At 41.3% G+C, this 12,612-nt stretch overlaps 1 protein-coding gene across 3 annotated transcripts in view; it reads left to right on the forward strand.

Moving 5' to 3' along the window:
* SH3GL2 (SH3 domain containing GRB2 like 2, endophilin A1) overlaps positions 1-12,612 on the forward strand; it is a 98,400-nt gene that overhangs the window by 66,102 nt on the left and 19,686 nt on the right. For 2 of the 3 annotated variants that reach the window (XM_068928375.1, XM_009671014.2), the window contains exon 2: positions 11,533-11,601. In XM_068928375.1, coding sequence (XP_068784476.1) covers positions 11,533-11,601 — 69 coding nt within the window. Of the gene's footprint in view, positions 1-9,563; positions 9,723-11,532; positions 11,602-12,612 lie in introns of those variants that run through there. The other variant, XM_009671013.2, reaches the window with a different exon arrangement.

Below are 12,612 nucleotides of genomic sequence, written 5' to 3' on the forward strand. Positions count from 1 at the left end.
AAGCAGAAAGCAGCAACTGAATTTGTATTTTCAGAGCAACATCTCTTCATTTTCTGTGAAACTTTAGGTACATATGTAATTCATCCACAGAGGCTCAGAACCCTAGCTGTTGTGTAAGACTGAAAGACTGACTGTAAAAGATTGTAAATATTTTGAGATATTTGGAAGTGTAAATAATTCTGATTTTTTTTTTTTTAAGCTGGACACATGGCCTTTTACCAAATCCATCATTCTTTTTTATTATATTTTCATCTGAATTCCTTCATTCACATAAATTGCAAGATAACATTAGCAAGAACTGCCTATTTCGTTATTATATCTCAAAGATCTCTCTATCCCTCCTACTAATAAGAAACTGTTTTGAAAACTACAGGTTTTCATTCTGCTCTTTCAAGCCAGCCTTCCTGCATTATCAGTTTCTCTAGTACCAGCTAGAACCATAAACACATATGGTTACTAAATCTAAAGCACAGCTTGTTGTTTTGGTCTATGTTGTGTTATGATCTATCCGTGTGGTGGTTATGAACCACTCGGTGAGATCATTGCTGTAGTATTCAGTTTGTTTCCTGGGAGAGATCTGTGGTTATTCTTCTCTGCTCTGGGTACCTCTTAGATTTTCCAAACATGTATCAGTGAACAGCAGGCTCATCTCTGCTTTTGCTTCGTTCAAAGATGTTTGTGTAACTGCATGCAATTCAGAGGTGTAGTGAAATACAGTTATGTTGAGGTCAGAACGGAGGCTTCTGTTCATTATACAGGGTTTTACCTTCTTACGTGTCATAATGTCTCGCTGCTAGCTGGTACACTCAGTGGTGAAAGGGGAGAAAATGATCACCTCGAAGTTAAAACAGTAATGCCATGAGGGTTGTGACTGTGGGTTATTTTAGGTAAGAAAGGGTGGTTGACGGCCCCCCAGCGCAGCTCTGACAGACCCCCTTGCTGAGCTGTGCTGCAGCTGCAGAAATGCAGCTGCGTCTGCTCCCAGACATCGCGCTGGGCAGCCTTCCCACGCGCAGCACGCCAGCTGGCTAAATGGTGGCGTATGTTGTCTCCATCCTTTTTTGTAAAAATAAAGATGTTTCATCTACTCCTAACTCATCTAGTCCTCTTCTTTCTTTTCTCCTCCTGCATCCTGCCTTATATCTCAGAAGTCTGAAAAGGCGTGCCACCTTTTCAGTCACGGGCTTTACATCAGAGATACCCAGCACACCTGTCTGAGCGTTGCTATGCTGTTATGCTCCCCTGCCCCAACAACAGATCACTGCTCTGGCACATGCTGCTGTTACTCAGTAAGCGTGAGGCAGAGGACAGGAATTTAAAGAAGGGGCATTCAGCTTAATTTACGTAATGCTCATGTAAAAAAGTTAAAGCTTTAAGCAGATAATATTCTCTAAGTGTGCTATTATTAGCCTGAAAGTGGTGGTTGGCTTCTGGGATTTTGATTGCTCTAAGTTAGTAAATTATCAACATGGCCAACAGGATAAAAAAAAATACACAAATATTCTGGTCTGGCACCATGTCATGCTCTATACACTCTGCAGCCATCTAGACATTGTGGCAATAAGAACATTAGAAATGAAATGTGGCTTACTACCAGCAACAGTTTATAGATGTGGTTTCCGTCCCAAACTCCATCTAACTTCATGTTTTGGCAGGTAACAATTAAGTCACTGACGGAGTCCAGCAAATACACTTTAATATGTAGAGAGGACAACTTCACAATAGGAATGTGTGTGGCTGTTTAATCAATGAATCATATTTAAGCCGTGTTTTGTTCTCTTGGCCTCTGACAGCTTTTGAATGGTCTTGGCGTTCTCATATTTCCAGATTTTAAGGACTGAGGCTGAATGTTACCCGGTGTGGATTGATGTACATCACGTAGAGCTACAAAATTTACCTTAAATGGGATTTAATTGCTGTAAATTTTTCCTGCTGTTATTTTACTGAGCATCTCCTATTTCTACTAGACTTTAATTCGTTCCTGTGCTGAGAGAGAAAATTGCAAAGCCCCCAAAGCTTTGATAATCTATAAAAATTAGGACAAGTTGACTTGCCTAACAAAGCATGTATGTAGTAGACCCTTCTTTACCAATCAAGAGTACTTTTGTATCACCGTTTGCATAATACTGATGGGGCATTTGGACTCTGTACTATGCGAGCAGCTTGGCAGGATGTCAGATCTGCACTGGCATCTTCATGTTGTGTCTGCATGTGAAATATTCCAGTGTTTTGCAAGGCTGAAATTTAGTGAGTGCAAATTAGTTGGTCAATAGGCAAGACTAAATGTTCGTCTTCATAAGGAGTGAAGGTGAACTCTTCCCCACAGCTGGTACCATAAAACACTCATGTGGGAAACTAATTTGTGTAATTTTGTGCTGAAATGAGCTAAAAAGTAGGTATTTGCCAGCACTGGCAGCAGTGCAAGGAAACAATATTCTCTTAATCCTTGTTTCTGCTGAGCTTAGAAGCTGTGTGGATGGACCAAACAGGTGTTGGTATGTATAGGATGGATACGATGGATCATGATCCGTTAGCACGTTGTAACTGAGCTCCTTAACTAGGACCTTAACTGGATGGCTAACCGGTCTGTGCTCTCTTTGCTTCTTTTTTACTCTGTGCACGGTCGTATACCTCTCTAAATTGTTTAAAGATCCAGAACTTACCTGCCTGAAAGTGTAGCTACAAAATTTGAGTCGAAAATTCCAGGCTGTACCTGCACCGGAATTTCATAAGAAGCACCTTCCCCTTAAAGCTTCATGAGAATTACTTTGCAAACTTTAGAAAAGTGTACAAGTTTGAATGAATATGTAATTTCATACTTTATACTCTCCTGCCAAAATATGAAATCCTCATTTGTGGTAACAGAGAGTGATGGGTCAGGAGCTAGAGATATATTTGGCTGGCAACTGAAAGCATTTCTGATGAGGAAGCTGGTGCTGCTCACCTATCCAAGCAAGAAATGTGAGAACCCCACACACTGGTAGTATTCTTGCATAGGTTTTGCCCTTCCCTCAGAGTTTCCTTATCGCCACCCAGACTAATGAGCCGCTTTGAAGAAACACTGAGGCTGCCACTGAACTGTTGTGTACGCTGGGAAACAGAGCACAGATGTCTGTCTACTTTCTCTGTGATAGTGCCACATAGGCCTCCCAGTGCTCTTGTGTGGAGAAGTCGTAGCAATTGTGGGCCTGAATCCAGATTACTTTGCACAGGTGTGAAAGTCTTGTGTGCATTTCTTGTCCACAGGTCCACTAAACGGGCTGTGTCATCGTCCTGTTATCATCAGAAGTAGAAATACCATACGGGAGTAGACTCTCTCTTCCTTACTGGAAAAAGAGGAGAGATTGGCACATTTTCTAGCTGATCTATTCAGCTTTTTTATGCCAATTTCTTCTCTGCTACTAGTAGTGGTGGCGTGCTGGAGATGCAGAGGTAGTGTGGAAAAGCACAGGGTGTTCTGACTGCTCTCAGCTCGCTGAGAGTTCTTGCCAACAACTTCCCTGTGCCAGTTTTTGAGGCCACTTTAAGCTGCAGAGGTGCTGGGGTTGTGACCGGCTTCCTGGCTGAATGTCGGCTTTGCACAACAGAGGACCCAGCTCCGGAATGAGTTTGAACACACGTACGTGAAATGGGTCCTGTTGGCTATCGTGGACGCACCACAGCAACTCATTTGTCAGCACGCTTCCATGAGTGCAAATGTGCAATACGGATTTACTTCTGTGTCTGTCCTACGGCAGTATTTATTCCATCTCTCTTAGAGGGTGCTTCTATGCAGAGACTTCCTTACAGAGATACAGTGCAAGGCACCACCGCACCAGTACTTTCTCAGCTGCAGTTTGCCTGCTCTCACCCTGCTGTGTTTCTCTCACTGGTGGATGGCCTCCAGTATAAGGCAGTGGCACTGCAGCAGAGACTCTGCAGTGACTGCTGTCAGTGCAGCAGCCTGCGCAGAGACGGGCACGCTTTCTGCTGTGCTGTGCGCCAGTGCTGAATCCGAACAGCTCCCCGCAGGATGCTGGAGCTGCAACAACTCCACAGCGTGGTCTTTGCTGGCAGACTGAAAGCGAAGCAGGGAAAGGACTGATCCAGGCAATCCCCCTCTGCCCTTGAGCTTTAGCTCAAAATGAAAAAAGGCAAATTAGAGACTGATTTTAAATAAGGAGAGGAGGAACATGGGACAGGTTCACAGAGGGGTATTTCTTATACTGTGACAATGCTAGATGTTGGGATCCTGGTCTCTCTTATCCTTCTTGGGGAGAATTAGTTCCGCTAAGCCATTTTGCCATTGCTCCAGACTAACATCAACATCACTGAGGTGAGACTCCGTCCCACAAAGATTTTCCTTCATGACTCTACAAGCTTTAGCAGTGGCTTGCCTTTAGCATTACCAAGTCCTATCTTCTGCTTGTGCCACAAGCCTCACAAGCACATTTGTCATCTCTGTGGCTAACTTCCCAAGCTTTCCAGCCTGCCCCCGAGCTGTTAGTAGGGCTTTTAGCAGGGCTGTGGGCCTTACCTGTAGCAGCTGTGAGGACTAGCAAGGCCAAGCTATTGTATATTTAGATGGTATTTAGAGGATGTTTTACAAGAAATGGAGGCAAGCCATCTGTAGTCCTCCTGCTGATCCAGTCTTACCTTCCCCTTTTCCCTTGAGCTTCCCAAATTCTGTTTGGGAACCTTCTGATATTGAGCAGTGCACTGTATTGCTGTCATTTTCATCCCAGAACTGCAGGGTCAAGGAGGGAATGTTACAGGGGCAGCCTGTGTGGTAACACCTGTAGCATATCCTAGGTCAGCTTTGGATAAACTTAGCAGGCTCTGGCTGGTGTGGTGCTGAGGTGGAACAGACCAGTGACTGCAGTGCTATCAGGGGAAGTAGCGGGTAGGGAGTAGACTTCCTGATTTAATACGTCTGTTGAATAACAGTGAGGAAAAAGAAATGATAATCTCAGGCTTGACTGGCAGACGCTTACCTTAACTACATCACTAAAATTTCTGTTGGATATGCCCCCGGTGGCAAGTAGTAGCAGGTGCAAATTAATGCTCACACTTTTCCCATGCGGTAGGCAAGTGTTTTTCTTCATTTTGCCAAGGAGAAAATGAAGCCTCAGTGGCATAAACAAAGTCTCAGTGTAAACGCAAGTGAAATGCTGGAATCCGCTGGAGAGTCTGACAACCCTGGTCTCTCCTTTTTGTTTTTCCCTTATTGTCTTCATGACCCTTTATAGCTTCTGTAAGCAGTGGCGTTGCTGTGGTCCTCATTGCTGCAAGGAAGAGATCCTGTCTTGCACAGCTCTGCTGATGGGCCCCAGCTGGCATTATGGGCTGCTCTTCCAGCTCTCACAGCAGAAGAGGAGGAAATTGTTAATGAATCACTGTCTTTCTGAACCTTACATGCATGTTAATTCAGGATCCTGTTTAAGTTTTCCTGCTGAAGTAGCTTGTCCTACGTTCCTGGGCCATTTCCAATTCACAGTCCATAATTTATGTGGTATGTTTACAACTTAAAAGAAAAACAGAATAAAATATAAAGAATATTTAAATGCAAGGGAAAGTGTGATGAGCTTTTCTGTCTTGTGAAATCTTTTATGTTTATTGGAAGTTCCAATAAGGTTATGTCACAGCTTGCTGAGTTTTTTAAAGCTTTCCAAGACTGATGATTTTGGATCTTTTGGCTTGTAAATCAGAACTTCCTTCATCTAGACAGATGATCCTGAAAGCTTGAGCAAGATCGCTCTACCTCAATTAAATCAGGTACAGAATAAGGTGCTGTAAACCTACAGTGGCATGTACCACAGCCTATTAGGTTTTCTGAAGATGAGCTATCACCAAACTAATCTAGAAAAGGTTTGAATTCTGATGTCAAGAGGAGAAGTCCAATATACAGCTAATTTACTTAGACTTTTGAGGTGGTTTTTTTCTTTTATTCCATATTGTAATTTATCTGAAGTTACCAGAAAATCTCCTTTCTTGCTTACTGTTACTGCTGAAAGTGTGATTTGCCACAAGGCATATGCCCAGTTGACTGCAGAGAACCAAGGCCATGATCATGAATTTGAATAGCAGAGAGCACCTGTTTTCTGTGGTAACAAATTCAGGTATCTCAAGTACCAAACAATGCAGTATCAAACAGATGGAAAAACTAGCCTGCAAGTGGCAGTTTTGTCTTATTCTAGCATGCAAAGTGACGGAGGGAATAAAAAAAGTCTTGACTAGAGACTATACTTTATATAAATGTTCTTTTTCAAATGTTTACTCTTTCTGAGAAGCCTGCAGTGTTAACAAACCTTCACGATGTGTACACAGAATTCTTTCCATTAAAATGTGTGTTACTCACTTTCTTTTGCAAGCTATCTGTCTTTCTTGTGTTTGCAATGCTAACAAAGCAGCAGAGCATTTTGGAGCCTGGCTGAAAATCTTAACTTAAAGATTCTTACTACTGTGCCTCCAGATATGACAGAGGAAAGTCAAAAAGGCAAAAACTGCATGGAAGAACTATAGAAATCTATGAAACACATACTAAGAGATCAGGAGTGACACATCAACAGGATAGCTTGTATTTAACAGAAATTGGCATGAACTAAAGAGGACTTTATTTTTCCCCATCATAGATTTCTAAGATCCCTTCACTGCTGTTCCCTGTAGCTCTTAATATTAATAAAGCTTAATTTTTTTACCGCCCCTTATACTGCTGTTGGAGCGGTAATTTGATAGAAATACAGTGTAAACAGCCTTCCTTTTTAGGGGTACACAAATTATTCCATGTAAACTGAACTATGCTGCAGGTAGGAGTCAGTGTGGAAGGGCTGATCTCCAAAATAAAATGAGTGAAAATGCGTCTGAGATGGCAGTAATGACAAAGGGTGTTTGGAAGGGAGAGAGGCACTGGGTTAAAGTTTGCAATGTGCTATGTGTGAGTAAAAATGTTGCAGTGCTCCCTAACTGGGGTTGTGAATGCATGTCACAGAGAGAGACTGTCACACTGGTGTGGCAGCCTTACAAGGATGGTGTTCAACTTGCATCATAGCCAAAGCCAATCTACTGTGGTGGCCAAACATGCAGAGCTGGTTTTCTACGCTAAAACAGAAGCAAAGCTGCACTATACGTATGCTGCCAAACCATTATTTCACAAAATGAGTAGAAGAGCTGAAGACTCTGGTGACGTGAATAACTATTGTAGTTTGATGCTGATCTTGCTGTATTTTCAAGTTCAGGAAGGGGCTTATCATACTGTACAAGCTGTTTTTGATAGCAGGAGGGGATTTGGTAGGTAATTGTTTCAACCAAGAATTGTTCAGAAAGCGGTCTAATGAGGTTCAGTGTCATAGCACTGAAGAACATAATTCCCATGGAGTAGCTTCTTAATGCACTTTTGATTTGCATTAATGTCTTGTGAGCAGTAACAGATGACAGTGTCAGATTTGTATTACCATTAATTAAAAGACTGCTTTATGGGAAACTGTACAAGTGATCATCAGTGTATTCTCCGTAAGGCAAGTGGTATTTTTGGTGTATCCATAGTGACTGCACACGCATTTTTTCAGCCTGTACAACTTACTGCCAATGACTCAGCAATAACAAAAAGGTAAATTGCACAACTGTATGAAAAATGGAACAAAAAGCTCCATAACTAAGTCCCAGGTTTTGCTGTTTCACATCTGCTCCATCTTCCAAACTACATTCCTCATAGTCTTTCTCATATTCCAAATCCTGTCAGCTTCTACTAAAAATTGTATTTTTAAAATTTGCTCACAGAAAAAAATCAGGGTTTCTTTTCCCTTCTAAACCATTCTGACCAGCAGATGTTAAGTTAATATTCTGCATGAGTGGAAAAAGGATCCTTACGCAACTGGACTTCGCTCTGAGGCACACAGTGCTTGTTTTCAGTTGCATAATGTATGGGATGAGGACTTTAGAACGTGATGGTAGATGTAGAAAAAATCTGCAAGCTTTTGGTGAGGAAAAAACCTTTTCATTACATATTTCCCCCACCTAGACAATGCTTGCTTTGTTTGATTTTTCTTAAATGAAAATATGTTGATATTTTATGGCAATTTTATTGTGAAGACTTTGGCAGGCAAGATGGCAATCAATACTAGAAAGAGAAGGCGTGATCTAAAATAGCTAAGTAATTTTGGCCCTGATTTCTGTTGCTGGAGACCCAAGATTAGGTCTTGATTCTTCTGTATGCTCACTGGACTAGCAGAAGATGTATTATTACCATTTTAAAAACAAGTTACAGGGTCCAGTTTTCATTTGGCTGTAAAACAAGAAGCAAAATGTTGAAACTTTCACTTATACGATAGGGCAAAGGAGTCTTTTGTTTTCTAGCTACCTCTGTCTGTTTGCTGAGAATTTTTCCGACTGCTGAGAGCTGATGAGAGCAGATCCTCAGCTAGTGTAAGCTGACATAGCTTCATGACCTGTCATAACCAAATCTGACAATTTCAGAGAGGGGATGGTGGAATAGCAGCCATAATTAACTACTTTTACAGTTAATTGGAAGCCTGGAGGTACAGCAGTTAAATAATACCTCTAAACTTTGTCAGCACAGTGATGACATAGGTGTGGGCTCTGCTGCATATGCTTATGCATGTGCTGCGTGTGCCTTTGTCAGGCCCACAGCTCCCACAGGACTGCCTGAGATTATGGCCTTCCAATAAACAGCTTAATATCCTCCTCTGAGTATCCTCCCTTCTGCCTTAAACTCTTAAATTTGAATCTTTGCTTTGATTTCTCTGCTCTAACTGGTGAGTGCTTGTGGCTTGCAAGAAAAAATAATAGTTAAGTTTTCAGGGAGGACGGTGGATCAGCTGCTCTTGTCCTGTAGTCTGTGAGTGCTCCAAACTAGATTTTTGCTTGGATGATGGTGGTGAAGGTACTGCTCTGATGGCCTCTGATGCAGGTGACCCGCAGAGAAGAGTTGCCCAGTTCCAGAAGAGCTAAACACTCACGGCTCATCTTTCTATTTTGACTCATCTCACTGTTGCCTTTAGCAGTACTTGACCAAGAGCTTTACAAATGAAATTTTTGCCTGGAACGTAGATGTTCTTTCATTTGTTATCTTAAACCAGTGAGTCGTAGTTGTTTTCGTTTGATACCTTAAAGCAGGGAGTCATTAACACTGGATGTGAGACTAGTTTGGACAGAGTGGGAATTTTTTAAAAATGGAAAGCATGCTGAGAAAAAAGAGAGGCCTTGTTGACTTAGCAGTGACCCGCTCCTGCTGGCTATGGAGCAGCATTACTAAATAAGTCTCTTACACTCCTCAGATAGAAGAATGATGAACATGATGGGAAAGAGCAATTGCAAAGGTTTGTAGATGTGAGGTGGGATCTTTAGGGGCTCTCTGGGGATGATGAGCCCTGTCTATGTAAATCCTCATCTACTTTGAAGAGGTCCCAAGCAGGTAAAAAGACAAAAAATGTAAAGATACAGCTAAAAGAGCTGGAACATTGGTTATCTGTAAGTGTTTCGTGTCTTTAGAGTTCAATCAACTTTGGTTATTTAAAATCTGTTTTAAATATTTAAGTAGTATTATGTTTGTTTCTTGTCCTTTTCAGGGACTTGAAATCTTTGTGGTAGAAAGCTTCTGTGCACATTTTGCCATCTCAAGCATAGTAGGAGGTCCATGTCCAAAAGATTCATTTGTGGATTGATGAAGAAAGCTTCTGACCCGTCTTTTATGCTTCCTTTGTTACCAGGTTTCACAGAAGCTGCAGGTGAATAGCATCTTTGAGGACATTCAGTCCATCCCTTGTCCATTGCAGAATTGATGGTAGTAGTACTGAGTTTCAAGTCTAGGAATTTTTGTTGCACTGCACTAATCTCTGTCAGGCACAAGTTCAGTAATGTAAACACAAACTCATCTGCATTCAGAGTGATGACAGGGGAATGTCTGCAGGGATTGTCAAGTCCGTTCCGTATAAGAGAAAAGGGATAAATAAAATTTTCTCAGGAAGCTTCCAAGGATTGCTGTTTCATTAATGTACCTGAATAAGATTTGCTTCATTAATACAGCATTTTGGTTACTGAGAAATGGACAGAAAACAACAGAAGTGATAGCTGTTTCCCATTGTACGGATGATAGTGGTCTACATTAGTAATTGCTTGGCTGTGCTGCAATTGCAGTTTTATAGAAGTGAAGAAATTTGAAGTTCAATCAATCAAATGGATTTTATTTGTGGAAGAGGAGCAATCGCCTGTTGGTGTTTCTTCTCTTTATATTATAAGAAAGTTATACAAAAGTTAACACAGTGGTTGAAACCAAGAGAGGGAAAAGTGCAATTTTTTTTTTCTTTTCTGCTTGTGTGATGCAGGAGTCACTTTACTGAAATCAGCAGTTACACTCAGTTAAAACAATCTGAAGAGGATTTAGAGACACCTAGAAAAGTATATGAAATAAAATAATGTTCAATACAAAGAGCTGAAAGTTAACAGCAAACAGAAAGTCATGTGTCTGATAAATTTCCTGTGACAAATACCAGTGCAGGGAAAGATTACTGCCTTCACTGGGTCATATGCATCTGACTGACTTGTGGAGTTATACCACTAAAACACTTCATGACTAACAACACAATTGCTAAAAATCCATTTTGACTAGTGCTGCGTAGTAGTCACTCTTTGAATCTGTTATTGTCACTTTTACTCACAGTAACGGGAAACTCACTTCATTGTGTTACAGTGTGATTCAGAAAAATGAAATGGTAAAACATAATCATTTCTTAATTGGCTTTCAAGCAGAGTATTTTACAAAAAATGGCAGATTTGCCAAAGACATCAAACTGAGGTTCACTTTTTTCCTTCTATTTGAACTGTCAACTAGATATTTTTTATATAACTCGTGTCGTGCTCAAGCTTTTGCATGGTGTGAATGTAGGTTTTTTGTATGCATCACTTACAGATATAAATTTAATTTTAAATGATGAAGCTCTGGTTTTGGCTTGAGTAAATATGTATGTGGCAGTTTTCAGCTGTGGGGTATTTGCTGCCTGTTGCCTTCTGGGTGGTCTAGAGGCCTGGGAGCGTCTTCCTGCTCTGTGCTTAGAGATGATTATCATCACTGGTATTGTATTAAAATGTTCTGGGCAATGCAGGGCATTTTTTCATATCCGATGAGGACTTCTTTAGTTTCTGGACTTCTTTGGCCTCCTTCATTCCATCAAGGCACCTCCTTTTTGAGCATGGATATTTCTGTCTGCTGAAGACAGTTTTGTTATTGTTGACTAATGGCTTGGCAAGTTCAAGATGTATATATTCAGTACAGAAAGAAGCAGTGGTGTGATCCTGCGAAGACATGGCAGTATGTAACTTCTGACTCCAGCAGGCGATTGGTTCTCTGAGAATTAAACACTAATCTATATTTGGTAGTGCTTAACCTGAAATAAAGTATGTTTGAAGTAAGTTTTTCAGAACTAAAGAATATGACATCTGAGTGTTGTGAAATTTACAGAAAAACGCTTCCACATGAAAGCTGGATTTTCAGTTATTGCTGAATCTGTTTTTTTTTTTTTTTTTTTTTGGTAACTGCAGAAAGTGAGTGAGAAAGTAGGAGGTGCAGAAGGAACCAAGCTAGATGATGACTTCAAAGAAATGGAAAGGGTAAGTCTGAATACAGGTATGCATGTCCATTGTTACTATTTATTTTCCTTTCTAGGACAGGATTTTCTAAGCTTTTGTCACCAAATCACTCGAGCAATTTTGAAAGACTCAGCTCTTATTCAAGAGGATTGAGTTTTCAGTTCCTTGTCCCTTTTCATTCTCTGACCAAGGAACAGATAACATATACGCGCTCTAAAAAATGCCAGTATTTCTTTCAGAGATTGAGACTAATGCCAGCTACAAATTCGCTTCGGGTAAGCGTGGAGGATCGCTGGAAACTGAGCTTCTATCTAAAAGGATGGTCATTTTGGTGGCAGAAAATGCCTGCGATTCTTCTGCGGCACTCCCCAAGTGTCAGCCAAGAGGAGCAGGAGCTGAAGTTTGCCCTGGGATATTCGTTCACGGGTTCAGGGATCCCCCCAGGCAGCTCCACTGGCCAAGTCCCACTGGGACCTGGGGGAACACTTCCTCCACTGAATGCTCAGGGAGGCTGGCAGCAGCAACAGTGAGAGTTTTGCTGGAAAAGAATATGCTTGCTGTGTGTGGTGCTGTGAGTATGTTAGTTGAAAAGGTCAGTGGTGGCAGTTATTTTTCTGGCTTTGACTTTGCAAGTCAGCAGTAAATCCTATAAAACAAGCTGCTGTTAGGTAATTTGTAGGGTATGTATCTCGTATGTGTTCCTGACACAGAGAAGCAGATGCTCCTTATCTGTGTATTTGTATAGAGAGACTGGGAAAAAATTTGGATGGAAAATAAAATAAAAGTGCATATCAGGATCTTCCTTTTTATCTACAACACAAGCACTGCAGAGTTGATTTCCTCCCCCTCCTGCTGAATTAGATGCGAGTATAAAAATTAACCATCAAAACTGGAAATTAGTAAAGAAGGTTTAGAAAAATGATGCAAGGTTTAGAATGGAAAACAGGACAGTGCAAAGCTGGGGTGAGTCCCATGTAGTGCTTGGGAGTGCAAAGGTTGGTGCCTGGGCACAAAGGAGGGGAAGGGAGCAGG

Source organism: Struthio camelus, chromosome Z (assembly GCF_040807025.1).
Source record: "Struthio camelus isolate bStrCam1 chromosome Z, bStrCam1.hap1, whole genome shotgun sequence".
In the NCBI taxonomy this organism is placed as follows: domain Eukaryota; kingdom Metazoa; phylum Chordata; class Aves; order Struthioniformes; family Struthionidae; genus Struthio; species Struthio camelus.